We start from the raw sequence: 27,356 nt of genomic DNA, 5'->3' as shown, positions 1-27,356 counted from the left end.
GCATAAGATTTGAAGCTAAAATCAGATGCACAACAGATCTCTTTCACTCCTATTTATCTCAAAGCAGCACATTTAAGTTTTAAAGCCAAAGCAAATCCCTATTTTCTGGTTGTGTGTGTGTGTGTGTGTGTGTGTGTGTGTGTGTGTGTGTGTGTGTGTGTGTGTTTGGTGTTGATGCAGTGAGTACTAGAAAGTTCTTGGTACAGGCACAATAGGTTCTTCTTGAACTTGAGAATAAGATGTACTCTTCAAGCTGGGACAAGGCCAGGGGAAGTTTTAGTCTTTCCAGGGTCTCTCCCTTCTTTTCTTCCCAGGTACTACAGGATCATTGTGGGAGACAACTGAATGTATCCCATCTCCCAGCAGAGCATCACCCCCAGATGGCCAGGCCTACCTGCTAAGAACTTTTACCTGCTGTAGGGGTAACATAGCCATTGCGTCTCCACTGTGCATAGTGGAGGGCATTCCACTGCTAGAAAGGGGTGAGCTTTTGTGGTATGCACTTTTAAGCTGTGGGTTCTGAGCATAGTCCTATCTTTGTCATCTGTCTTACAGGTATGTAGAACTTAGAAGAGTTGGTGAGCTACATCTTTGCATTCTAAGAGTTGTGTACATCAAAAAGACAAAGTGGGACCATAGCCTAGGTGGTAGAGTGCTCGCCTAACATGCATGAAGCACTGGGTTCGATTTCTGGATACCATGTACACAGAAAAAGCTGGAAGTGGTGCTGTGGCTCAAGTGTCACAGTACTAACAATGAATAAAAAAACCCTTCCAAGGACAATGCCCAGGCCCTGAATTCATGCTCCAGGACTGGCAAAAATAGAAAAGAAAAGAAAAAGACAAAATGGTTTGGTATTAATTTTTGTTTTTTTATTTTTTGCCAGTCTTTGAGTCTTGAACTCAGGGCTTGGGCACTGTCCCTGAACGCTGGTGCTGATGCTAGTGCTCTCATTTAAGCCATAGCACCATTGTCTCTTTTAGGTGGTTAAGAGGTAAGAGTCTCAAGGACGTTTCTTTCTGGGCTGGATTGAACTGAGGTCCTCCGATCTCGGCCTCTTGGGTAGCTAGGATTGCATGAGCCACTGACACCTGGCTAAGTGAGCAGTGCAGTGTCTGTGTGTCTGAGGTACTGTAACCGGGAATTCTGCCTGGATGGTTTCATTGCAGCCTCCTGCCTCACCATCACCCTCACTGTACAGGTAAAGGACAGGGGAGGCCAAGAAACATGAGATCACATGCCTAGTAAAAAGAAGCACTATAAACCAATCCACGTCCTATGAGAGACATATTCTCTCTCTTTTAATTATATATATGAAATTACCCTCTTTCATCAGCTATGTTATATTGAGTAAGAATGTCAGTGAAGAATGTTTGGATTTGTCTGAACATTTATAATTGAAGCTGCACTATCCATTTGTATAGATGTCATTATATCCCCCACCCCTTACACATACAAGTCACATCTCCTCTGATGATTCCTGTAATAGAATGGCTAAGTAAAGAAATGTAGACATACAGTTTTTGATATGTTATCAAATTGTGCTCTGTAGGAGTTCTGTCAGATGCTGTTAATTAAACTTCATATTGGTATTTGTAATCCATTTTAAACACAACACTCCTTGAATTGTTTTTGTGAGGATTTGGATAGGGCTTTTAAGATTGGTAACAGTAATAACATTGCTGTAGATTACTGGTTCCTGCTAGTGACCAAAGACCTTCAAGGGTTCTCAGAGGCATATATAAATACCAACTACACAGAAAATACATAATGACCCATCCATGTGTATTATAGATTTCAAGTGTATCTCAGTACCATTGTGTTTAATGAAATACTGATTCTGTTAATACTGTTGCTGAATTCTCAGTGCAGTTAATAACAGCTTGATTAATGTCTTACTGATGGCTCCATAGTTTGAGATGCCCATAGGTTTGGATGCCGCATTGGCCTCATTTGTCTCTAGTCAATGTGCTCCACTTAGCCTTTGGACAGGGGAGGGCAGGGCCAGAGGAGTGTGTTCTGTCCTGATATTTTATATTCAAAATTATCCTTCTCTTGTAGATATTCCTTTGAGGACCAGCCTGCCACCACCATTCAGAAATTACAAATATGGTAATCATTTTTTTCTTTTTCTCTGAGATGTATGTCATCATAATTTTTTGTTGTTGTTGTTGATGTGAATTTGGATTTGGTTTTCAAAAGTTAATTTACTATAGATTAGAGTGAGTTTGGAGGTAAGCTTTTGACATGTACATAGTATGTACAAGGCCCTGAATTCAATCCTTGGCTCCAAAATTAAGTAAACAAATAACCCATTTGGAAGATTATTGTGTATATGAATCTTAATGTATTATTGAATTCAGTTGTAATTGTTTAGGGATGCAATATGTTTGTGAGGAGTAACATGTTTGGCAAAACAATTTCTAAAATAAGTTCTTTACTAGATAATCAGAAAAGGATAACTGATTGAGGACTCAGAATGAAAAGAACAGATTTTGTAATTCGCATGCATGTAACTTTAGCAGGTGGGTTTATATGTTGCATGTTGCTATGATGACTTAAAATATCTTGTAGTAAGTCCAGCAGCTGGGTGTCATGAATTGGTATAAAGACAGAAGGGTCACTATTCTTTAGCATATTGACATTCAACAAACGAGATTTGGAGAGTTGACTTGAAAATTAAGATGCACCTAATGAATATTTCCCTTAATGAGTTCAGACATTTTAAAAGTATAAATTTTTTATTACCTTAGATCGTTTTTTGGAGTGGCTTTTTCTGGTGTTCCAGTTCTGCAGGGCAACTGTTGACCTACAGTCCTTCGGAACAGCAGTCTTCTCCGTGTGTCTGCATTTTAATACCTGGAAACTTAATTGTGAGGTCATAAGGGGTAGTCAAGCAGAATCGAAGGCACTGAGTGGAAAGTACTTTTGATTTATTGGACCTAAAGCATTTACATACTCAATATTGAGTAAGACAAAGGAATGGAAAGTATGATTAAGGTAAACATGAAACTTCTCAGTTGTGGCTTTCTTGGCTTTTGAAGAATAGCGCCTTAAAATAGAACCTTCAACTTAACTCATCTTTCAAATGCCACTTCAAATTAGAAGAGTCACATATGGTTTCCCTTTTGTATGGTGCCTGTGTCTGTTATATAAGACTTATGTTCCACAGAAGTTATTTCTAAAGATCAATCTAAAAAATAATGAGAACATCAGGCTATTATGGTAAATAATGCCTCCTTTCAATGATTCGATATGATTGACACCCTTTCCTGTGTATTCAGATGAATTGGGGAGGAATTGCAGAATCACTAGAGTTTAGCTAGACTTTATAAGATTATTTGTTGGGGGTTGACGAGTTAACAGTGTACTGCTTTGTGTGAAGCAGGAAAGGCTGCAGTGTTACTCTGTCATCTGCCATTGTCATCCAGCAGTGTTGCATGGCTTATGGGTGTTGGGACTGGGCAGGGTGCAGGGTCAGATCCCAGTGTTTCAGGTTACTGTTTCTGTGTCCTTGGGCATACACTGGCTCTCTTGACCACCAGTATCTGAGATTTCCCAGAGTCTTCTTCCCGTTTAATTGACATCTACATCTGTTACTGATTTTACCACTCATGCAATGTGTTTTTAAGTCCTGATTGTGTAGCCAGCAAATACTCAGGCATTTGTGTTCTATGATCATATGCTAATTCCTATTTTATAAAGCTCTATAAAATCAAACAGTTCATGCGCCAACATATTAAATGGGCCACAAATACAGGATACTGTTTTTATAAGGTTCCTTTCCTCAAGGGTATTTCATTAAGGAATTTGTTGTTTTGTTAATAAAGAGTATTTTTTAAGAAGTCAAAATAAGCAAAGGAGATTATAAAGCCACAAAAAGACATGTTAACATAACACCTTCCGCTTGTTTATCATTTTTTCTGCTGTTCCCTTTTCTTGGGTTTCACCGATTTGTGTTAAAGAGAACAATCTGGTAAAATTTCTGTTTTGAGTATTTCTTTTTCTGTTAAAAGTAAAGTAGCATAGTCTTGTAGACTTGCTAAATCTCCCAAAACAAAGTATCTCTAATTAAAAACTTATTACAAAATATGTAGGCTATGATTAATACTTAAAAAGTCAAAGTACAGTTTCCAGGTTGATTTTTTTTTATTGTAATTAATAGAGGGATTACAGTTACATTCACCAGATAGAAGCAGCATTACTTAATACACATTGATACCCCTTCTCATGTTTTTGTCCCCATTTCCTACCCCCCCCCACCTGCTCCAGGTTGATTTTTTTTTTTTTTTTTTTGCCAGTCCTGGGCTTGAGCTCAGGGTCTGAACACTGTCCTTGGACTTTCTCAAGGCTAGAGCTCTACCACTTGAGCCTCAGCACCACTTCTGGCTTTTTTTCTATGTATGTGGTACCAAGGAATCGAACCCGGGTCTTCATGCATGCTAGGCAAGCACTTTAACCACTAAGCCAAACTCCCGGCCCATCCAGGTTGATTTTAACAGACTTTGAGCTCCTTTCATTAAAAAAAGTTAATTTCTCTAATGATTCAAATAATAAATGGAAACATACATGTAGTGAGAAAATTATAATGGTTACTAAGTATAATAGATTATCCAAATGTCACATTTGTTTGCTTTATTACTTCAATGTAATTGAGTGTTAACACGTGGCATATTTACATTCCTAAGAAACATATTTTCCTGTATTTTCTAAGACTGTACAGCTGTAGTCCTGAGGTGCTAACCTTGTATTGAAAATTGCAATAAAAGCCCTAGGAAAGAGGATAAGTTCAGTGGAGGTAGATGTATAAAAATAGAACAGTGAAACATGTTGAAATTCTTTTACTAAGGGAAGAGGGAGAAAGGGACAGAAATGGAGGGAGGTGAGAGACTGATTGTAATGCATTGTAAATATATGGAAATGTCACAGTGAAATTTTCCCCCATAGCTAATGTATGCTAGTAAAAAAATAGAAGGGAAAAAAAACACTTGTAGTGTATAGTTGCAGGTTGACTGCTTAAATCACGGATAATTGAGAATGCCAGTTCTTCACTGGCGATGTGTACTGTATTCTTGGAGTATTATGGCAATACCATCAAATTGAGGTCTGTTTTTTTTTTTTTAAGTGGTTCATTTCTTATTGCTGTTGGAATTTCTTGTGACAGTATGAGCAATAGAAATGAACTGCACTTTCCAGCCTACTGAGATGTAATAGTATGCTGTACTCACAATAGAATAATGGAATGGTTAAATAAAACAGAAAAGGGAACAGGAAGCTTTGGGAATTTAAGCCTGTTGAATGGCTATATCTACTATATAATTAGAGACTGATGGTTGTAGTTAGAATTTTACCCGTGTGAAGAAAGTGCCTATTGTAAAAGCACAGTAAGACCTGACTTTAGAGTAAGCAGATTAAGGAGTGAGTCTGGGGTTGAAGAAAGTGCCTCTGAAGTCTGTGAAAGCAGGAAGCAGATCCTGTGTTCTGGGAGTGGCAGCTGTGTGATTACCAGTGATTCCAGACGTTTGACTTCTCTGACAGTGATACAGAGCACTGTGTCTCTCTTGAGAGTATGTGTATTTTTAAACTGCTATGGTTAATGCCTACCTCACTTGAGGATATATGTGAATTTAGCATTAGTAATGACTAAAAAATAAAATAGTCATGGAATTTGTTTTCCTTCTAAGGTCAAAGGGGCTGACTTGATTTTGTGTATGGAGCATACACCATTGTTGTGTGTCAAAGGACACAGCTTTAAAGCATCTCTGTACATTTATCTCTGGGTGGTTTTTGTTTTTGTTTTCCTCTTGTACAAGTACAAACTTCCGGAAGTGTATGTACCACTGAGCTACATACACCTCCAGCAACTTCAAAAGAAGTATTAGAGGTGGGTGTTAGTGCTTGCACCTGTACTTTTAATCAATAGCATGAGCAGGAAAGTCTGTGAAACTCTCACCTCCAAGTAGCCACCAAGAAGCTGGAAGTGGAGCTGTGACTCAAGTGGTAGAGCACTAACTTTGAGCAACAAAGCTCAAGGACAGCACGTAGGCTTGAGTTCAAGTCCCAGGACCAGTATAAAAAGCCATAACTTATTAGAATAATCTATATAAAGAGACAATTTGGTTTTTTTTTTCAGATAAACTAAAGATTATACATCAAGCACATAAATCAAAGGTATGTAAACTACATTGTAAACATGTCTAGAAATGTTAAAAATGAAACCTATTATGCTGTACAATTCATATGTACACAAGTAATGTCTTTGAAATATAGTATGTTCCAAGTATGTGGTATGTGGCTTATATTGTAGGAGTCAGTGTTGGGAGAACTGAAGAATGAGTGAATGAAGATATGTATGTTTTATATCTTTTCCATTATCAGTTTTGAAGGTTTCCTTTTGTTGTTGTTGGTGGTGGTGGTGGTCATGTGGCTTGAACTCTGGGCCTGGATGATACCCCTAAGCTCTTTAGCTCAAGGCTACTACTCTACCTCTTGAGCCACAGCTCCACTTTCCGTTTTCTGGTGGTTAATTGAAGATAAGAGTCTTGCAGACTTTCTAGCCTGGGCTGGCTTTGAACCACCATCCTCAGATCTCAGCCTCCTGAGTAGCTAGGATTACAGGCATGAGCCACCAACACCTGGCTAGGTTTCCTTTCTTAAGCAAGCCTTCCTTTCCCATTAAATAAAGAAAGCCAAGTCATATACACCTGTTAGTAGCAGATACTTTAAAAAGGTAGGGCAAGCTGTACTTTTTTTTTTTTTTTTTTTGCCGGTCCTGGGGCTTAAACTCAGGGCTTGGGCACTGTCCTGGTCTTTCTCAAGGCTAACACTCTACTACTTGAGCCATAGCACCACTCTCGGATTTTTCTTTTTTTTATATTTTATTATCAGGGTGATGTATAGAGAGGGGTTACAGAAAGATACTTCCTGCTTTTTCTGTGTATGTGGTACCAAGGAGTCTAACCCAGGGCTTTGTGCATGCTAGGCAAGCACTCTACCACTAGACTATGCTACTGGCCTCCTGATATGGTATTCTTTAAAAAATATCTAGTGCAGAAGCACTTACAGGCAGGTGATCCACTGTGAGAGAAGCTCATTACTGTGCTCATTCCCCAGGTAACAGACTGCAGTGAGTTCTAAATAGAGTGGTGTATGTATGTGTCTGTCCTGTACTCACATCTTTGTTTCTTCTTATAGTAATGTTTTGATGAAATCACAATCAAAGATTTGTTCAGTCTGAATAGACTGTTAGTATCCCAGTGTGGACTTCTCGAGGAAGCCATATGCTCAGTCAAATGAAGCTGTGAGGAATCAGGACTCAATTTTACTTTTCTTAACTCTTGGGGTCACTAATACCTAGTGCATTTTGTCTCGTCTCTCTGTCTAGGTACTCATAAACTCAATCAACTCTCAGATGAATATATGCTCTAGATTATAAGAATATGGCAAGGGTAATTAGTAACTTTATAGGGACTTTCCTACATGAAAATTGACAATACTCATTGTAAAATACCTCAAGATATAGTGTTTACATATGTCTGAGTGGTACGCTGGGGTCTTCTGCCACATTTCTGATACTAGGACATTGCACTACTGCCTCTGGCCACAGACTTCATCCATGTTTTACTTTTCTAGGCCAGGAGTGTGTTCAACCTTATTCCAAAAATGTGGAGAACATGAAATGTAGTCCTTCCTTGGGGTTTGGATAGTATAACCCAAAAATCCTCTGGTTGTAAATTGTCCCCCAATTCCTAACTATTCTAGTTAAGTATGGACTCTGTACCCTGGTGATGATTATGCAACTTTCCAAAGAATTCTATGTGCTTTCTACAGATAACAGTCTTCAAGCCTCAGAGAAACCTTACCCGTATGCTTTCATCCAACCCTGAACTATCTACTGGCAGCCATTCTTTTTATTTCCCTTTCCTTGTCATAGACACTCATATAACTCTACATGCTGTGATTGTCCAGATTCATTAAAGTGAGTTTCTCTTTAGATCTATGCATTTTATTATGTTAAAATCTATTTCAACTTAAAACATTCCATGAGGGTTATAAAATTAAACTTAAATAGAAATGCTGGGGATAGTGTGTGTGGATAGCTCAAACCTGTAATTCTAGCTACTCAGGAGGCTGAGATCTCAGAATCAGCCGGGTAAGGAAAATCCATGAGACTCTAACCTCCAAATTACTACCCAAAACCTGGAAGCGCCTCAAAACAGTGGAGCATTAGCCTTGAGCACAAAGAGCTCCAGAAGTGCCCAAGCCCTGAGGCAAGAGTTGGAGAGAGGGCGGGGAGTGGGGGAGGTGGGCATAATGAGGATGGTATCCTGATAGTCTGACCATGTTAATTCTTAGCTGGGAGGTAGGACTTGCCTGTAGTCCCTGCCATTTGAGAGGTGAAGTCAAGGGATCATGGCTCACAGCTGGCCTGAAGAAAAGTGGGAAAAAAAACAAAAACTTGTCAGAACAGCAAACTAAATGCAAAAGATCTGAGAGTGTGATTCAGGTCGTAGAGCTGGGCATGGTGGTAGGCTACCATGATCCCAGCTACTCTCCAGGCATAAATACATGTCCTTCTGCGAGATTACACAATTGCACTAAATCAATTATCCTACAAGGCAGCTGAAGCCACTTTAGTCATCAGGAAACAAATATTAGAGTACACTTAATGTGCACCTCAGTTTTCTAACTCATTGATTAGTGTGTGGAAGCAGTTAGTTTGGGGGATGCGATGAGTTAATATAAACTGGTACTGTATCTCAGGAGAGTTATCTGGTCTGGCAGCACCTGCCAAAATAAAAGTTGCACATAATTCTCTGACCTGATAACTCTACTTTTAGGGATTTATGGCCTGGATAAAATTGTACAAGTGTAATATATGTGCAGAGGTGTACATTGTCAGGTAATTTATGGAGAGGATGGGAACAAGCACAGGCCTGAGCAAGATGTCTCTTCAAAGAAAAGGCAGGATGATTTGAAACTGTTCTTAAGAGCACAGGGAGTCAGTGCATAGCATATCTGTGCCCTTGGTGTGTGAAATGTTTCAACACATGTCTGTCCACAGTGCACAGAAACAGCCTCTGAAGGAATAGATACAAGTTCTTTTGAGGAGAGATAGGTAAGGGCTGAGAGGAAACTTGCTCTTCACACTGTTCATATGTGCTTGGATAGGTTTACATTACAAGTATATATACTATTTAAAGTGGATTTCAAAAAGGTTTTCTGTTTTCTCCTAATCCATTGCTTTGGAGTACAAGTTGTGCTCCAGGGTGAATGAGGTTCATGGCCAATGGCCTTTGGATTCAGGGGGTCTAGTTTGGAGCTGAAAGGCCTTTCTGTTCTGTTTCTAGAAACGAAACGTGCTCTGAATAGCCACATCTGGTTGAGAAGTGGTCCTGTATTCTCCACTGAGGCCAAAGAGTGCCCCACTGAGGCTAAATAGTGCCCTGTAACTCCTATATCTATGGTGTCTAAGAGGATTTGCAGCTGTCAGTGGAGAGCAAGCTCCTTCCTTGGACCATATGTTTAGCTAGGTGGGCTTTTGAGTCATGTGAGTTAAGTTAAAGTTACTTCTCCCAGAAGTCAAATGGGTAACCACGCTCCCCTACTGACTGGCAGCGTACTCCAGATGTGTACCTTAGCCTTTGTAGGGGTAACAGCTGTGCAGGAAGACTGTGAACTTCTGTGTGTGAGGCTTTATGCACTTCCATCGCATGTTGTTATGCAAGGGAATGGGGAAAATGCTTTCCTTTTCTTTTACAGTTTATGGAGAGCCCATAGCTGGGCTTCTGAGAAAGCTGAACTCAGACTGGCCTTTCTCCATAGCCCTTGTTGTTAGCATTGTCTCTACAGTACAGTGTGGGCACTTAGTAGGTCTGTATTTGTTCCCTTCCCCTGCTTATCACAGTGGGAGTAGAATGTGACTCCCATTGAATACCTCCAAGAAACAATTGATGTTTCTGTAAAGCATGCCCAGGTGTGCACTGCGCAGGAATGCTGATGACTTTCCTTCCTTTTCAGACGAATGAGCTGGTGTTGAATTTGGAGGATGATGACCGACTTCTGCTCAGAGAAGGCAACACTCTGAGAGAGGCAGGCATTGGTGAGCAGGGGGTGTGGTAAAGCAGTGTGCTGTGGGGGCCTTGCAGTCCTGACCTGTGTGGCCAGGCCTGGCTGAGTGTATCAGGTGATTCCCTGCAACATAAACATTCCCTGTGCAGTTTTAGTCCCACTTGGGATTCAAAGTGCTGTGTGTGCTCATCATGTAACCCAGAGCATCAGCTCTGCTCAAAATGTTTGCTTAGAATTTTGCTGGGGGCCATTTAAGATGGTTGACAGGTTATTAGTACCAGGATTGCTTTCTCTCATTGGTGGCACTGGAGCCCACAGACTTGGACATAGCTAATGTAGACTAGTGAAATGAGATGTTTTTGTACAACAGGCTGCATGGTTTCTGATCAGCATCTGAGTCACTCATGGCTGACCCAGGCATATAATTTATAATAGGAACCTAACATATACAATTGAAGAACTGTCTGACTTAGTTTTCAACCTGGAATGTATATATCTATTTTATTGAAATAGAAATACAATATAAAAAAGAAGTAGAATACAAAACTAGCAATGTTAGTGGCATGTCTTTTGGCCATTAGATGTCACTCTTATTCTACTCATACATGCACCTCCAGCAGGCCTGGCAAGGAAGGGTGAGGAGTAACCAGAAGTTCACTGTGCTCCTGTCACACCCCTGTGGCCAGCGGCCACGATGAAGCAATGGAGCATCACAAGTCACACTTCTTCACAATCCTCTGTGCATGCGGCAGAAGGAACTTTCCATGCCAGGCCCACGTTGGGAAGCTATACATTTATTTTCTTTGGTGAATATTCTAAATTGCTGTAATCACATATGTCAGGAATTCATTGGATGATTTACATGACTGGGCGTGAATTCCTGACAGGGATCTATTCATTTAGATAGGAGTTAAAATAACAGGTTATGAAATCACAGGTGTTTTTCTGGGTTAAGTCGAGATTCTTGGCCAGGATTAATGTCTTTTCATATTCTGAATATGTAAGGCTGATGGTTACTTGACAAACAATTTAACAGATACTATTGCTATTCAGAAACTATGACTGTGGCAGGTGCACCTGGCTTTTTGAGTATGTGCATGCAAGTAGCCTGGCCTTTTGTCATAATACAAGCTATAGTGAATATAACGAGCTGGTATTGATATGGAATGGACAGGTAGCCCTGTAAGGGGACTTAGAAAATACAAAGCAAGCTAGAAACCGAGAGGAAATGTTTTAGAAGTTGATAGTCATGATATCTCTAATTAGTGAAGAACAAATGAATTAGTCAGAAAAATCATATCAGACGCCAATTGCCAAAGCAGTCAAAGTTTCACATTTTTTATCTTAGCCTTTATTCAAAAATGAATTCTAACACGAGAAGGGGTATCAATGTATTTGAAGTAATGCACCTTCAGTCTGGCGAATATAACTGTAACCCTTCTACTAATTACACTGAAAAAATAAAAAAATGAATTCTAGGTGGATTAAAAACTTATAATGCGATAAATAAAATAAATATCAAGTACAGCTCAATAACTTCATAATCGTGGGGGAAGAGCTTATGAAGTATGACCTCAAAAGCAGATGGAAGCTGTGGAAGGGGAAAGTGATAGATTGGGTCTTAGAAAGCGTAGACAGCACTAAGGAGAAATGACAAACTGGAAAAACATGTGTGGTGTAGATGACACAAAAGGTTGTTAGCCTGTCTTTATAAACAAGTCTTACAACCAGCATGAAAAAAAAATAAACCAGAAATTCTACTGATAGGAGGAATAGCTAACATATATGAAAAAATAGTTCCACCCTACTTGCAGTGGGAGAAATGGTCACAGAGGTTGAAAGCCACAACAGTGGTTAAGAATTACAGCCCAGAGTAGGAGCATTTCCACAACCTGATTTGGCCTCTGGGCAACCTTGGGCAAGCAGCAATGATAACAAGATTAGCAGTCATGAATGTAAGTAGAGGTCTCCAGGGGTGTTCGTGGTGCTTGGGAGCAGACACAGTTGGAGTGTACTGCCTCTATCCCTCTGTACTTAACACTGTCATGACGTCCCTAAGCCAACAGGAGCATGATGCTTCAGGCCATGAGGTTGTATGCAGTTGCAGTAGAGGGGTGTATGTGTGTGGGGAGTGTTCTCTATTTCCTTTCCTGCTTGTGAATCACTAACATGGCTATGTATTGGAATTAAACCATTGTCATTTAAAAGTGTACAGGTTTCCATATTTGTAGGTGTGTGTGGAAAAGAGATTATGTACTGAAGTTCTAGAAGTGTTTTCTCTAGGTGTTGCTATCATCAATAATCATGTTTTTCCTACACCCACGCCATATTGTCTAATCATTCTTGGGATTAAGATTTTTCTAGTTTTAATTCATTCTTTGTAATTAAGGGAAAATCAGTTTGAATGAAGACTATACATTTTGCTTGCTTTGTGACCCTCTATGAGCCAGCTGGTTTCTTGGAGCCTGTTTATATTATTGTTATTAAAATGTAAGCAACCAAACCTACTGAAAGTTGTTGTCAGGGTGTGGGTAAAGTTGTGAAAGGGTTGATCAGAAGAGCAGAGGTTACGGAACACACATGGGGAACACCTGTTTTATTTGAGCACCAGTCTGGATGAGGCAGTGACCATGTAGTCTAAATTTAGGGTAACACAAACTCAGTCTCCCTGTGCATCACTTTCAGACTGTTTTTTGTAACAACCCTGTGCAAAGGTGAGAACCAAACCCCTTTCTGTCATGCTTGTTTTATACCCACAGGACTGTGATCAGAGTTTGATCCTTTTTGTGGGTTCCCCACTCATCTGGTAGTTGGGATGTTGCTGTGCTCTGGGGAGCAAGCTGCAGTTTCATCCCCAGAGAGTGATGAAAGTCCTAAGTGGGAGTCCAGTTGTCAAAGCCATACTTGAATTGTGTGATTGTTCTGGGGAACTTTCTCTCCCTCCACCCTGCATGTAATGAGGTTATAAGAGGCAACACAAAATCCCGAACTTCTCTCTCACCATTTGATCTTCCTGCAGAGCCAGCCCTCCACTCCCTCTGTCTGTTGCCATGGGAATAATGCCAGTGTGAGACATTTATCATGGTGTTATTTCTGCAAGAGTGGTGGAAGGAAAGGGAGGATTGGAGGGAGTCAGGAAACCTGCAGGAGACCCTCTACCCACAAAGTGACCACCCATTCATGCTCTGGCCTTTGACCCACACTGTGGGGCCATGATGTATTTTATTCCTGGTGTTAGCCACACTTTGACCGTGCACTCAGTGCTAAATACGATTTGTTTTCTGGAAGTAAAAGGAAGATTTTGCCAGAAGATACTATTTACAATTTAAATATTTTCCCCCTATTACTCTTAACTGTTATGTTTTATAGGCTTGTCTTTCTAAGTAATAAATTTGCATGTAAGTTTTGTTTTCAGTGATATTTTGTGTCTTTTATTTTGCTGTGTCCCTTGCTACTATTATCTTTAAATTGTTCAGATTTAAGAAAGAATTGTAGCTGCTGGATGATTCTCCCAACACTAGTTGTTTTATTGGAAATATTTTAAAAGTAAATTACAGTAAACCAAAAGTACTTATCTGAGAGAAGAATTCTTGTCAAGTGAAGTCCTGTAATAATTGCAGAACTTCCTGTGGTTTATTTTCTTCTGTGTTGCTTCCACCATCTGCCCCCACCAGAACCCAGGTCAATGCCTTGGACCTCTGGCTGTCCCCCGCTGAGGCAAATACTGTAGGATTCTCTAGTGCCTCTTCCTTATCGGGATGCTTTTGTGTTTATGTTTCTTTAAGTTTAGGTTTTCTTCCTCTGACAGAGTGTCATGGTGGCTGCTCTTCATCTTAACATAGTGACAGTCTGGGTACTGGTGACTGAAGGGACCCCTTTCTTGACTTCCCCAAAATCCATCCCCTATCGGCATTTCCCATCTTTATGACAAAGGAGGTCAGAACAGTTCACCAGAAGCCCACTGAGATGAAAGGTCAGTTCAAACAGCAAAGGTGTCAGTGGTTGCCCCAGCCATCAATCATCCATGCTGAATTCCATTGGCCACCTGTGTATGGCCAGCCCAACCACATGGCTGGGGCCTATAAAAGTAGCCTGTAACATTAGGCGGGGTTGCTCTCTCACTCCCATCTTAGAGATGGCCCTGACCGGTCAGTATAATTCTCGATGCTAGGTGTGGAATAAAACTCTGTTTAACTTCCAACTTTCGCTTTTGTGTCAGATTCGTTCCTTTGATCACGGACCCTAACAGTGACATAGGTGGCAGTCCAGTGAACTGAAGGCTTCCAAAACAGAAGTTAGAATACACTCTCAGAGATTGTTACTTTTATTGTAGTGTTGGGGATTGAACGCAGGGCCTTGTATACATTAGGGAAGCACTCCACCATTGAGCTGCACAGATACACACACACACCATGTATAATGATCAAATTGGTGGTAATTAGTATGTCTTAACTGCTTTAAGCATTTGTCATTTATTTTACCCATTTTGATACATACAGTAAATTATCGGTAACTACAGTCATGCCACTCTTCTATTCAATCTTTACCAACTGACCACTGTCTACCTTTGTTACACCCTCCACAGCTTCTGGTAATCCTATTTTGCTTTCCATTTGTACAGAAACAATATTTTAACCTCCAAATATGACTAAAAACATGAAGTATTTATCTTTCTGTTTGACTTATTTCCTTCTGTGTTTCCCCATTCCATCCATGATGCTGCACATGACAGTGTTTCATCCATTTTTGTGGCTGAGTAATATTCTACTGTATATATGATTTTTCTCCTTTATTTTAAATTACATTTTAATTATCTTTTAAGTAGCCATACTAAGGGGTCACTATTCCACAAATCAGCTTGTGGGTACCATGCATCATCATCGATGTCACTGTTAGGGAAAAGGACAGATTCTAGAGGTAGGAAGGATGAAGGCAGAGACACTGACGTCAGCCCAGCAGATCTGCTGGAATGGAAGTTGAAGAAAAAGGCCATGGTGACCTGGGGAGAGGCAGGAAAGGCAGGAGGTGAAATGAGGGCAGGGGTGGAGGGACTTGAAGTAGGGTCGCAGGTAGCTGGAGGGTTCAAAGAGTTTCATGAGTTTATGGTGCAAGCCTGTCTCTGGGAACTTATTTGAGTGAGTCCCTTGCTTTGCCAGGTGTAGGTGCTTGGAGGTAGTCTGGTGCCTGTCACCTGTGGGAAGAAGGGAGTTCGTTGTCACATTTTGATTAAGATTTCTGGGCTGGAGACTGGACTGGGAAGGTTCCATGGTGGGGGAGGGAGGAGATAATCAGTGGGCCTGGCCACGAGAGCAACATTGAGTTAGGACAACAATGCAGATTCCCATTGTCACCCCTGCCATCATTCTCCCCCTTTTGTTTCTGTTTTCCTTCCCCTCACCATCATAGAAATTACAGGCATGTGCTTAGTCTAGGAAAGGTCAGATTGTTTATTATTTATGGCTTATAATCTCTGCTAGCTCCCCTAAACAGCTAACCCAAAGAAGACATTGGAAGTATGACATGAAAAGCACAGTACTTGGATATCAGACATTGTGGGCATGCTCCTAATCCCAGCACTCCAGAGGCAGAGGAAGGGGGGTTGTATGTTAGGCTAGCGTGGGTGATATAGTGAGACTCTGATTTTAAAACAAACACACAGAACCCAAGCAAAACCAAACGCGCAGCATCTGAGGCTTCTTTTTTGAAACTGAGCTCATCTTAGAGGTTTTCTCTGAATGACTCCAGACAGATGTTTTCCCCAAGCAGGAGAGAGGATATAACCTTGTGGTTTCATATTGCCCATAAGCCATACCACACCCTTCATGCATTAAAAAAAAATCCTCACTTATTGTCACTTGAAAGCCTTCCCTGGTTGACCCACAAAGCTAATGCACATAACATATCTTAGTCTCCTTTCTCCAAACGACAGGGGCCTTAGATCACCGAAGTGCTGGCCAGCATGAGATGAGGCATGGGGACGGGACGGGACAGTGAGGCCTATGGCTAGATGATACGTTTGTTGATGTGTCAGTGAGGGAGTTTAAGTCTATTCTATTTACATTTTCTTGGAATTTCACAATTAGCTTTATTTTTTAATTTTATTTCAAATCACCATTATTATTTTCCTATTAAAGATGTGCCCATGAGTCTGACCGGTTTGGAAATGGTATAAAATTCCCAAGTCTATACCCAGAACTTAAACTTCCTGGCTGTGATCCTTAAACAGAAATGTCACTATGAAAAAGACTCACAATGTGTTTGGAGCTTCTACTTGATTTCATGTGATAGTAAGATGAAAGGATGAGATGGAGGTGTGGTTATTGGATTTTAGATTGCACATTCACTTCGGATTTCCAGGCCAAGGCTCTCAGCTCTGCACCTGGCTACGCTCCTGCCTGCAGCACATTTAATTTAAAGCCAGGTGCCCTGGGGACAGCATGCATGAAGCAGACTCCCTGAGGGCTCTTCCCCAGCTTCCTTGAAAGGAGCCATTTAAATAGAAGCTAGGCAGCAGGAGTTTAGGGGATAATGATGAAAAGAGTGATTATGCAAAGGTCTGAGAAAATCATTTGTAATTTTTCTCCACCTAAATGTGCAAGCCAAGCCAAACCTGGTGGTGCATGCCTGTGGTCTCAATGATATGGAAGAAGGATTGTGGCTCGAAGAAAAGTTAGTGCAACACCATATCTAAAAAATAAAAAGCAAAAGAACTGGCCACTGACTCAAGTGGTAGAGTGCCTGTCTATGTTTGGTCCCTAGTGCCAACAAAAAGAAAAGTTAATAAAAGCAAGCATATAATTAAATTAAAATCAATTGGCGGGTCAATTTTCAATATATGTCTGTGAAATTATTCTCTGAAACATTTTCAACAGTTTTATAGTTTTAAAAAGGGAAAAAATACTGAAGACTTGATTACTACAGTTTAAAATCCATTTCATGTATTACTTTTGAATGTTCAGAATAACATAATTTGTGTGTTTCCAATATGTTTTTTGTTTGATTTTGGAGTATTTTAGGCTTTAACTCATTTGTCAATCTAGTTTTCCTTTAAAAAGTGCAAAATACCCTAGATGATGTTATTTTGGGCCTCTAGGAGCTGGTGTCTGTACTTTATAAATAGTGAGAAAACAAACTGCTTGGTCAGTATGTCCTGTCCCAGCTGCACGGGAGAAGCTCATGCTTCTTAAAGGGGGTGCAGAGAAATGTCCATTGCAGTAAATGGACATGGTAATTACACATAGCCTGGCTTGAGTACAGTGTTGGGTGGAAAGACTCTGGAAAGTTCCATAGGTAAATAGCCCATCAGAGGTGAGGCATTGCTCTGTGATTATTAGCAGGGTTCTTTGGCTGCTTCTCTGTTGTGAGATGGCTGTGGCTGCCTCTGAACACACTTCCCTTCAAAAAGGAAACCCCAGGAGCTTTTTTGTTGTTGTTAAAAGCATAGATCCAAATATATCTTACCTTTGAATAACCAGTTTTCTGAAGTCCCTTTTAACATGTCACTGATCCAAGGATGGTGCCTCTCAGTGAGTCTTTGAAATTTGATTTTTCAACTAGCAAATCTCTATTTGCCCAGTTTGCTCTCTGCCTCTTCCCCAGCCCCTCCCAGATTCCCAGTTCCTTGCCGATGTCTTTGGAGAGCTTGTGGGCTGATTTTTATGTGCTTGGATTAAATTATATCTGGAGGACATAGTAGGACTTCAGGGAGTGTCTGAGAGTCTGGGCAACTTATTTCCTTCTCTCAACACTTGTTTGTTTTCTGTAGTAAGCACAATAGCATACGGCAGAGATATTCCACCTGATATTTTTGCAAACAGCAAGACCATTTTTAATGAAATGTCATGTTAATCTCTTCCATTTCATCCTTTTGTGATAAATTCTATTGATGAGATTATAGCTAGAAACGACAGACCAGCATTAATCCTCGGCACTCTTGTTATCTTGTTTATTTGACTTGAAGAGTTTTGCTTGTCTGTTTTTAGAGTCTATGTTAATTGAGTACTCAGTATTCATTACAAATAATCTTGTCTGTTTTCTCCTCGAGATTTCTGAAGGCCTTTTGCTCTTTCTGTGAAAGCCAAGCAGACTGTATTAACTTCTGGTTTAATTTAAAAAACCAGTGTGGAACTTGTTGGCACGCCACCTTAAAGAATCGCATGTTTAATAATTGGAAGGCTTTCCATCAGGGCTTGTCTCCAGTCTGAATTAATAATGTTGCTGACTTACTGCTTTAGAATACGGAGTCCTTGACCTGCTAGGTTGAAAGAACTGTGACTGCTCTGAACCTTTGTGGGTCCTTTAGCTGAGCCATTTCCCCTGTGAATAATTAGAGGCATTTGAAGGTATTGCAGTAGAAGCCAATTTGTGTCTTTCACTTTGCATATTGTTGAAGCCTCATGAATTAATCATAAGCAGGGCAAAAAATTAACTTCTTCAGACACATATTTTGATGGGTCATGAGGGAGAATGTAAAGTGATCTGTAAAATATTCTACTGATCCTTTAAGTATTAAATTATTATACCTACAGGCTAATTTTTGGGGTGGGGAGAAGAGTGTCCCCCCTTTCAGGTACTGAGTAGCATATTTGAAAAAGATGAAGGTTTGTTATCTTCTAGAACTGTGCAAAGGACTCTAAATGAGGAAGGTTGGGATTTCCTGAAAATCTCGACTGTTCTTGTGTTAGCTTTTCATTTTCAACTTATACAGGGGTAGGGGGTGGAGAGTATTTGTTTTACTTTTAAGTTATTTGAATTTTATACTTCTCTAACCACACCTGAAGCTTCTTGTTGATTTGATTAATAATAAACGTATTGTGCAAACCAAAGACTGACTCATCTTTTTTATTGTTGGCATCTGAACATTTAGTTAGTCTAACAATAAAATTTCAATACTTGTTTAAAATTTAGTTTTACATTAAAACCTATTTTCCATTCTCTGTTTTTCTTCTTTTTCAGCCAATGAAACTGAAATTGCATTCTTCTGTGAAGAAGATTATAGGAAGTACAAAGTTAATCCCATCTCATCCTGGTGAAAGGTGTCTCGGGGGCTTGCATTTTGCATACCTATGCTAAGCTCTTTATACCTGAATTGACAAATAAATCTTAACACATTAATCCTAGTCGTATGATTTCTTTCTCTGAAGGTCTCTCCATCCCTCTTTTCCTTCCTGCCTTCCTTATTAAGAAATAATATGAGAAAAGCAAAACTTAAATCGATTTTGATGCAGAAATCACTATAATTTGTTTTGTAAAGTTGAGAATTATTTTGGTGACTTCCATGTTGGGTTCTTTTTAAAAAAAAACTTCGAAGAAAAGGTTATTCTAAAAGGTGATGTGCAGAGGGGTAAAGAGTATGTTTGTTTTTGAACAATGTCACCAAGTTAGATTCTTTACGAAGATAAGAGCAAGGTTGTAATGTGTGTGTTTTGATACTGGGCTTGATCTCTTTCTTCCCTTGGCTTTCCTCCCTCCCTCAGGAAAGCACTTTACCACTTGAACCATACCTCTGCTTCCAGTAGACTATTTGTTTTATTTTTTTTTCCTCCTGGCACCTGCTATAGCTGTTGGGCCAGATTGTAATGGTCAAAGCTTAGTGCACCACACACAGCACCACCTGTGACACTGGCTCAGGTATATTTAAGGTTGCTCATATGAGAGTCATTTTTCCTTTTAGAGTCTCTGTTTGTATACAATAGCATTGGTAACTTTTTTTTTCTGAGCTGTATTTCCTTTTACTGTAGCAAACTTTTTTTGTGTGAAGAGAAGAGGTACACAAATCTTTGTACTTCTGGGAGAAAATTGTTCTTGAAGAACAAATCGACATTCTGGAAGATTTGTTCTTTCCAAATAATACAATACTTTTGATTTCTGGAGAGTAGCTGGCCATTCAGCCAGCAGGTGTTCAGTCACAACTCCTGGAGAAATTGGGTCATTTACCCTTCACATTGCTGCTCAGGTGAACTGGTTTCATATTGATGGTAATTCAAGAAAAACTTTATTTTTTAAAATCAACATTGAAAGTCTAATTAACTTGTTTAGAAACAGCTTTGCTTCGTGGAAAAATTTAATAGTTTGTATAAAACAGAAATTTTTATTGTCTTTGTTTATTCTACAAAGTGCTTAGTATACAGATAAACTACCACAGAATTTTTGCTCCAGCAAGAGGGCAAAGATATACGTGCAAGTGATGTTAGCAGAATTGAAAGAAAAACTGTTAGGGGAGCATAATTAATTCTGTGTGGGATTTTTTTTTCATTTTAGTTTATTTTGAAAGTGCTGGTTGAGAGTTGGGGTATAGATTAACTTAAAGCCCCGGGCTATCAACCTTGAGGCAGAAGTTCAATCCCCATCCTGCTTGAGCTCTGTCTTCACAGCTAGCATAGGAAGTTTTCCTTGGAAGAAAGGCTTTCTGGAAAAGGCAATAGTGTGTGCAAAGGCAAAACACTGAACCAGTTTGGGGTTTCAGAGGATAAAGTACAGAACCAGAAGGAGTAAGGACCTGGAGGATGGGTGAGCCAGGCCTTGTCGGTCACATCGGTGACTTGGAACTTTATCTGGTGTGTAGTTGGGAGGCAGGGGTAAGATTTAAACACAGGAATCCCATGATTTGATTTGTGTTTTAGAAAATGAGCCCAAATGACTGTCCTGATGGCAGAAAAGACACATGACAATTGTCACAGAGAAGGCGAAGGTTGACCAGAGAGCTGGCCTACGGCAGGGACAGAAGGAGGATGAGGAGAGAGGCGACCTTGAGGGTGCTCGTCTGTGACCTCCTCTAGACCCAGGCCAAGGAAGCAAGCGCGTCACCGTGACCACAGCTCTTCCAGCTTGAAGGTAGCACTTCACCTTTCAGATGAGATGATTGGGGGTGGAGCCAAGTTCTCCTTAAAATCCTCTGACCTCTACCATTCTACCCCGTGGATTCCCAGGGAAGACAGAATGCTTGGGACCTGGATAGTGCCTGGCTGTGGCCAGTGTGGGGAAGAGGGGAGGAAGGGAGATGTCAGCTCTAGCCCAGTGGGTAACCCCAGATGAAGGAGCAGCTTCTTATGCATTCATTTGTTGATTTCGCATTCACTTTATATACAGGTTTATCTTTTGAAATTAGCTTGTATTTACCTGTATATTTTCTTATATAAACAGTGCCATTTACATATATAGATACATAGCATCATTTAGATATATTCATTTGGTGCATTGTCCTTATCACAAAAATTATATAATTAGTTTTACTTATAAGTTCAGATTTAAAAGGAAAGGTTAGAGAGGAAGGAAGGGAGAATTCAATGCATATAATATGAAATTTAGAAAACTGATGGAAGAGAATAATGAAAGGAATGATGCCAATTAGGATGCTTTGTATTTATAAACTGATTTGTTGGATGGTAACTCCTTTGTATAACTAAAGATAAGAAAGAATTAAAATGTACCATGGCTAAAAAGGACTTTTGTCAGGAATGGGACATGAGTTTAAAATTAGAAAACCTACCCATGTAATTTATACAAGTTATAGATTAAAGAGGAAAAACTGCCTCAGTAGATGTCAAAGAAGCATTTAATGACATTGCCCCTGTGTATGAATAAAAATTAGTAATGTGTAGGGATGCCTTTCACTTGATGGCTAATCACAGAAAATTAGCTAGTGGATGTTTACACAAGTCGGTTAGGTATGGCTAGGACAAGGGGGACCTGATTCTGTTCAGTGTTGTTCTGCAGGTCTCAGTGGAAAGGAGGAGACAAAACATTCATCTGCAGGCAGTAGGGTTGCTAAGGGAATCAAGTGACAAGATATTAGAAGAACTAGGACAAGGAGTGCTAGATAACAAGCCTACAATGAAGTGCTCATGAAAGCTATAAAGTGTTATTAGAGGGTTGCAAGAGACCAAAGTACAGAGAGAGATGGAAGATGTACCAGGTACCTGGTCTGTAACTGATCAAACTCTGAATCCCAAAGAAGCTTGATTATGGGATTTTCCAAATGGATCTTGAAGTTTATTTGGAAAAGTAACACTTGTAACCCTAGCTACTCACGAGGCTGAGATCTGAGGATCATGGTTTGAGACCAGCTCTGGCATGATAGCCTTTTCAGTCGTGGGGCTTGAACTCTGGGCCTGACTTTTTCCCTGAGCTCTTCAGTTCAAGGCTAGTGCCACAGTGTTACTTCCGGTTTTGTGGTGATTGATTGACAATAAGAGTCATGGACTTTCATGCCTGAGCTGGCTTTGAACCGTGATCCTCATATCTTAGCCCCCATAGGATTACAAGCATGAGCTGTGGATGCTGGCTTGTGAGATTCTTATCTCTAATTAACCACCAGAAAACTGAAAGTGATTCTATGACTCAGTGGCAGAGCTCTAGCTTGAATAAAAAAGCTTATAGATAGCACCCAGGTCCTGAGTTTAAGCCCCACAACCAACAAGGAAAAAAAAATGTACAAGAATAACTAAGATTAACTTGGGAAAACAAAAAGAAGTTAGGGGAGAGTTGTTTATGAAATGTTACAATATAGTGTATATTTATAGTAAGCAAAGTAGCTTGATGATGATAATGAAATATATCAAGAGGATAGTGTGGAAAGTGTCAAATGTATGTGGAAACTCGACATATAATATTGCTAGTATTAACTGTCCATGGAGAAGAGAAAGGCATGTAGCACATTGGGCAGGTATTAAAAATGTGTATTATTTACTGAATTTCCATTTTATTAAATAACCATAAAAATTATGAACTAACTATAGAAAGTAGGCATTAACATGTGAATGCTAGAATTTGCCAAATTTGACATCGATGTATGTATGTGTACTTATGTGAAGTTATATTTGAATATCTACTTTAAAATATATATATATTATAATCCATATATATTTCCAACCAATGTATGAATTATAAACAAAGACTGGGAGACACTACTTGCACATATAAAATAGAAAAAAGGTTAGCTTCTAGATCATATGACACTCAAAAAAACCATAACAAAAATCAATAGTCTATAAAAAGTTCATATGTTGTGTGTGATGTGAAAAGCTGTATATCATGTTTTCCCTGGAAATCTAGTTGAAAATAGAATGCTGTGTTAAGTGATCAAATTGAGAAGTAAATGGTTTAGTGGTAAATGATGGGTCTGGACTGTAATCAGAGTGGAAATAGTCATTTTGGCGAGCAGTTAAGGTGCTATGGATTGAAATGTCAACGGTGCATAGCCTATGAACCCAGACGTTCCAGTTCTTAGAATCCTTCCCAAACAACTGTCTCATGTCGGTGCAAGGAGGCATTTGAAGGGAATTCTTAGAGCATTCAAACAGAAAAGCACGCGGAAAACTGTGAAATGATAATAGAGAAGCTCCAGCAACTATGGCATATCTGTATCTAGATTCCTACTTCATCAGAAACAATAACAACATCTGAATCATTTCCTAACATAGAGCCTTTCATTTATAGTTTTGTTTGTGGTACAAGGGTTTGAATTCAGGGCTCAGTGCCCTTCCCTTCCCTTCCCTTCCCTTCCCTTCCCTTCCCTTCCCTTCCCTTCCCTTCCCTCCCCTCCCCTCCCCTCCCTTTCCCTTCCCTTCCCTTTCCTTCCCTTCCCTTTCCTTCCCTTCTCTTCCTCCCCATCCTGTCCAAGACCAGGACTCAAATTCAGCATCTAAGTGTTTCACTGACTGGCTGATGCGCTGCCACCTGAACCATGCCTCCAGTCCCAATTTTGTGCTTTTTGTCCCAGCTAGCCTAAGACTGATTCTCTTACCTATGTCTCCCACATAGCTGGGATTACAGGTGTGAAGTACCACCTAGCTTAAGTCTGAGTCATCTTAGTGGATAGAACTATGAAGAATTTCTTTCATAAAATGTGATAACATTTGTATTTATCTTCATTTTGTGCTGATACTAAGCTTGAACAGTGGGTCTTATAGCTCTTGCTTGGCTTTTTCACAACCAGCTACTTGAACCATGCCTCCAGTTCTGACATTTTGGGGGGCTAATCAGAGATAGTAGTACCTCAGTTTTTCCACCCAGCTTGTCTTTGAACCATAATCCTCAGATCTCAGCCTCCTGTGTAGCTAGAATTATAGACATTAGCTATTGGTGCTTGACCTACTTTCTTTTTAAAAAGCACAAAATAAGTATTTTTGTGTGTAAGGAAGTACTCTCTGTAAATGCATTTTCCTCCTGGATATTCTAGCCTCACATAAAGACCATAGCAGCATATGTGTTATGTATATATGATATGGCCAATACATAGTGTATTAGATATGTGAGATGTTATATGTACATATTTAAGGAAGAGTTAAAAAAAAAAAAAGGAAAAGTTTGGGGCTGGGAGTTTGGCCTAGTGGTAGAGTGCTTGCCTAGCATGCATGAAGACCTGGGTTCAATTCCTTGGTACCACATACATAGAAAAAAGCCAGAAATGGTGCTGAGGCTCAAGTGGTAGAGCGCTAGCCTGAGAAAGTCCAAGGACAGTGCTCAGGCCCTGAGTTCAAGCCCAGCATTGGCAAAAAAAAAAAAAAGGAAAAGTTTGTTTCCAAGTAAAAGCTGTATAAAGTTAAACACATTTGGGCCGATGATGGAGTGTGTGTGTGTGTGTGTGTGTGTGTGTGTGTGTGTGTGTGTGTGAATGTGAATAAATCAATCAGCCAGACATGGTATTATGTATGCATCATCTTAGCTAACTGGGAAACAGAAGCAGGCAGATCTCTCCCCCATCCCTTTCCCCCTTTCTCACACATATGCATATATTCATACATGCATATACACATACATGCATATACACATCTATATCACACAAAAAGTCAATCTGTCTGTCTCTATATCATGTCAGTGTACCAGACAAATCACTGTTCGTTTAATGCACACATTAGATTCGTGACAGAGCAATGAGGAAATTTGGTTTCCCCACAGAGAAGATGATAATAACCTCATAGACTTTGAAAGACAAATGACATGTTGCTCTGCAAGGATTTTGACAGACAGGGCCTGGCACAAAAAGAATACCAGCTACATGTCTTGAAGATGCTTACAGCAAGCTTGAAGCAGCTACAGCTTCATTTTGGAACAAAAACAACAACAACAACAACAACAAAAAAAAAAACCCTAATCTTCAGAGATCTTAAGCCACTCACTCTGAATCTGTAATCTGGAAAGTCAAAGAACTGGTAGGTGTCTGCTGGTTTCAGACCCACTTTGTGCCACACTGAAAGCCTGGGAGCCTGAGGCACTTGGAACATCACAGGGAGCTGAGAACCCTGGGCCAGAAGACAGCTCGCACTATGAGCAGGTGACCCTTTATGTTCACCTCTCATGTGCCCTGCTCAGGAGAGCTCTCGACCTGTGCCAGAGCACTTGCCCACCAGCCAGGCCAGCCCTTCTTTCCATTTGTATCTGGACCAGTGTTGAAGGTTCTGGGACAGCAGGAGAGTGGATTGGCCTGTGATTTGGAGCAAGGTCTTCTAGACTGTTGGACTTCTCCAGTGGACAGAGCAGTCCACACAACTTCTGCTCTGGGTGAGCCTGTGGGTTTGGAGAAGGGCTCTGAGTAATCAGATCAGCAAAGGCAACTGAAATAATGGAATACTTGTATGGGTTTTTTTCCAGCCCTGGGGCTTGAACGCAGGGCTTGGGTATTGTCCTTGTACACTTTTTTTCTTTTTTTTTTTTAAATCAAGGCTAGCTCCCTGCTACTTGAGCCACAGCACCATTTCCTGTTTTTGTCTGTTTATGTGGTACTGAGGAGTCAAACCCAGGGCTTCATCCATGGTAGGCAAGGACTCTACCAGTAGGCCAAACTCTCAGCCCACTTACTTGGTTTAAGCTTACTCTTTCCATCTCCATCATCCAGGCAGTGTGTCTTGGGGTTCTGCAGGCTGGACAGTGCCCACATCTCATGGTCACCCTCCACATGCACCTGAGACCCAAGGGCCTACTTCTCTTACATTTGGTGTCTCCAGAATCTCTGGGAGGCTCAGGCAAGGGGGAGGAGGAGGAAGATGTGCCATTGACATCTTTTTCTATCAAAGGAGATAACATTTGTTCCATGAATCAGACCTGATATTGGTCCCCGATCCCCAAATGTACATTTTGGGTTAAAACATGAGCATAAGAGTTCAGATAATGGCCTTTGGAGGCTCATTTTTATTTAACTATTAAGCAGTGAGAGGATCATATAATTCGGAAAGAAACATCCAGGATGTGTGTCATACTGCAGCACAATTGTCGTTTTGTGGTGAGTGTTACTTTCTCAATTCTGCTTGTGACGCTCGTTCTGTGTGAGTGTTCAGTCAAGAATGCATTCAAAGGCAGTGAGGTTTAAGGTGGAGAAAATCTATTCCAGGTATCAGGTGATGTCATAGGGACTCTTTTGAAATGAGTAAAAGAAGACTGTTTGGGGAATGCTACTGTGGAGACTGCGCCTTATTTTAGCATTATTCTTACTAACAGGAAAAGTACCACCATGGACAATGAGCTTGTGATGAGCCAAAGCAGAGATCAGAGGGCTTCTGAGGCTGTTCTCCATAGAACGAGGGCAGGTGAAGGGCGGGCTTCTTCCCTCCTCTCTGACATGGTTGGCACGAGTTCTGGAAAGATCTCAGTTCTATCAGTGTTAAATTCCATGCAGCACAAATCAGCAACTTCATTCAATTTCCTGTACATGCCCTTTCCTTCTTTCTGTAAGTCCTGGTCATGAACTTGATGCCATCATCCCTCTTTTAGACTTTTAGTCCCTGTGCCACACTGTTTCATTACTTGCTAGCTTTATTTATGCATGTATGTGTTTATTTGGTACTGGTATTGAGGCTTGAACTCAGCCTGGGCATTATCCTTTAGTTCCTTTTGCTCAAGGCTGGTACTCTGCCACTTAAGTCACACCTACACTTTTTTTTTTTTTTGCTGGTTAATTGGAGATAAGAATCTCAGGGAATTGTCTGCTTGACTGGCTTCAAATTATGATCCTCAGAGCTCAGCCTTCCGAATAGCCAGGACTACAGGCATAAGCCACCATCTCACAGTTGGGAGATTATTTGAATTTTAAAGCAAAACCTGACAGATTCTTCCTGTTCACCTCAGAGCCAAGTAGATCTAGGAGATATAAATAGATTGGATAAACTTTATACTTGGACATGATAAATTATACATGTCTCTAGACATTCACACAATGAGACCAGAGGAGGATATTCATAGGAGAGGATCACAAAGGCTCAATAGGTTTATGCATATTATTATGATTATGTAAAATAATATTTATTGAAATGAACTGTATGAAATGGAAACAAGAGGGTTTTTTCCTTTTG

The 27,356-nt window shown here is 40.2% G+C and overlaps 1 protein-coding gene across 2 annotated transcripts in view; it reads left to right on the top strand.

The window, feature by feature from the left end:
- Nucleotides 1–19,185, top strand: part of C12H2orf76 (chromosome 12 C2orf76 homolog) — a 37,602-nt gene extending 18,417 nt beyond the window's left edge. For both annotated transcript variants that reach the window (XM_090342464.1, XM_090342463.1), the window contains 4 exons: nt 2,062–2,112; nt 6,134–6,171; nt 10,021–10,102; nt 19,027–19,185. In XM_090342464.1, the coding sequence (XP_090198590.1) occupies nt 2,062–2,112; nt 6,134–6,171; nt 10,021–10,102; nt 19,027–19,103 (248 nt within the window). In that variant the 3' untranslated portion in view covers nt 19,104–19,185. The remainder of the gene's footprint in view (nt 1–2,061; nt 2,113–6,133; nt 6,172–10,020; nt 10,103–19,026) is intronic.
- Nucleotides 19,186–27,356: the final 8,171 nt, after the last annotated feature.

This window comes from Megascapheus bottae, chromosome 12 (genome assembly GCF_031878675.1).
Source record: "Megascapheus bottae isolate mThoBot1 chromosome 12, mThoBot2.hap1, whole genome shotgun sequence".
Lineage (NCBI taxonomy): Eukaryota > Metazoa > Chordata > Mammalia > Rodentia > Geomyidae > Megascapheus > Megascapheus bottae.
The sequence above is the reverse complement of the archived record's forward strand: the minus strand, read 5'-3'. Positions and strand labels throughout refer to the sequence as shown.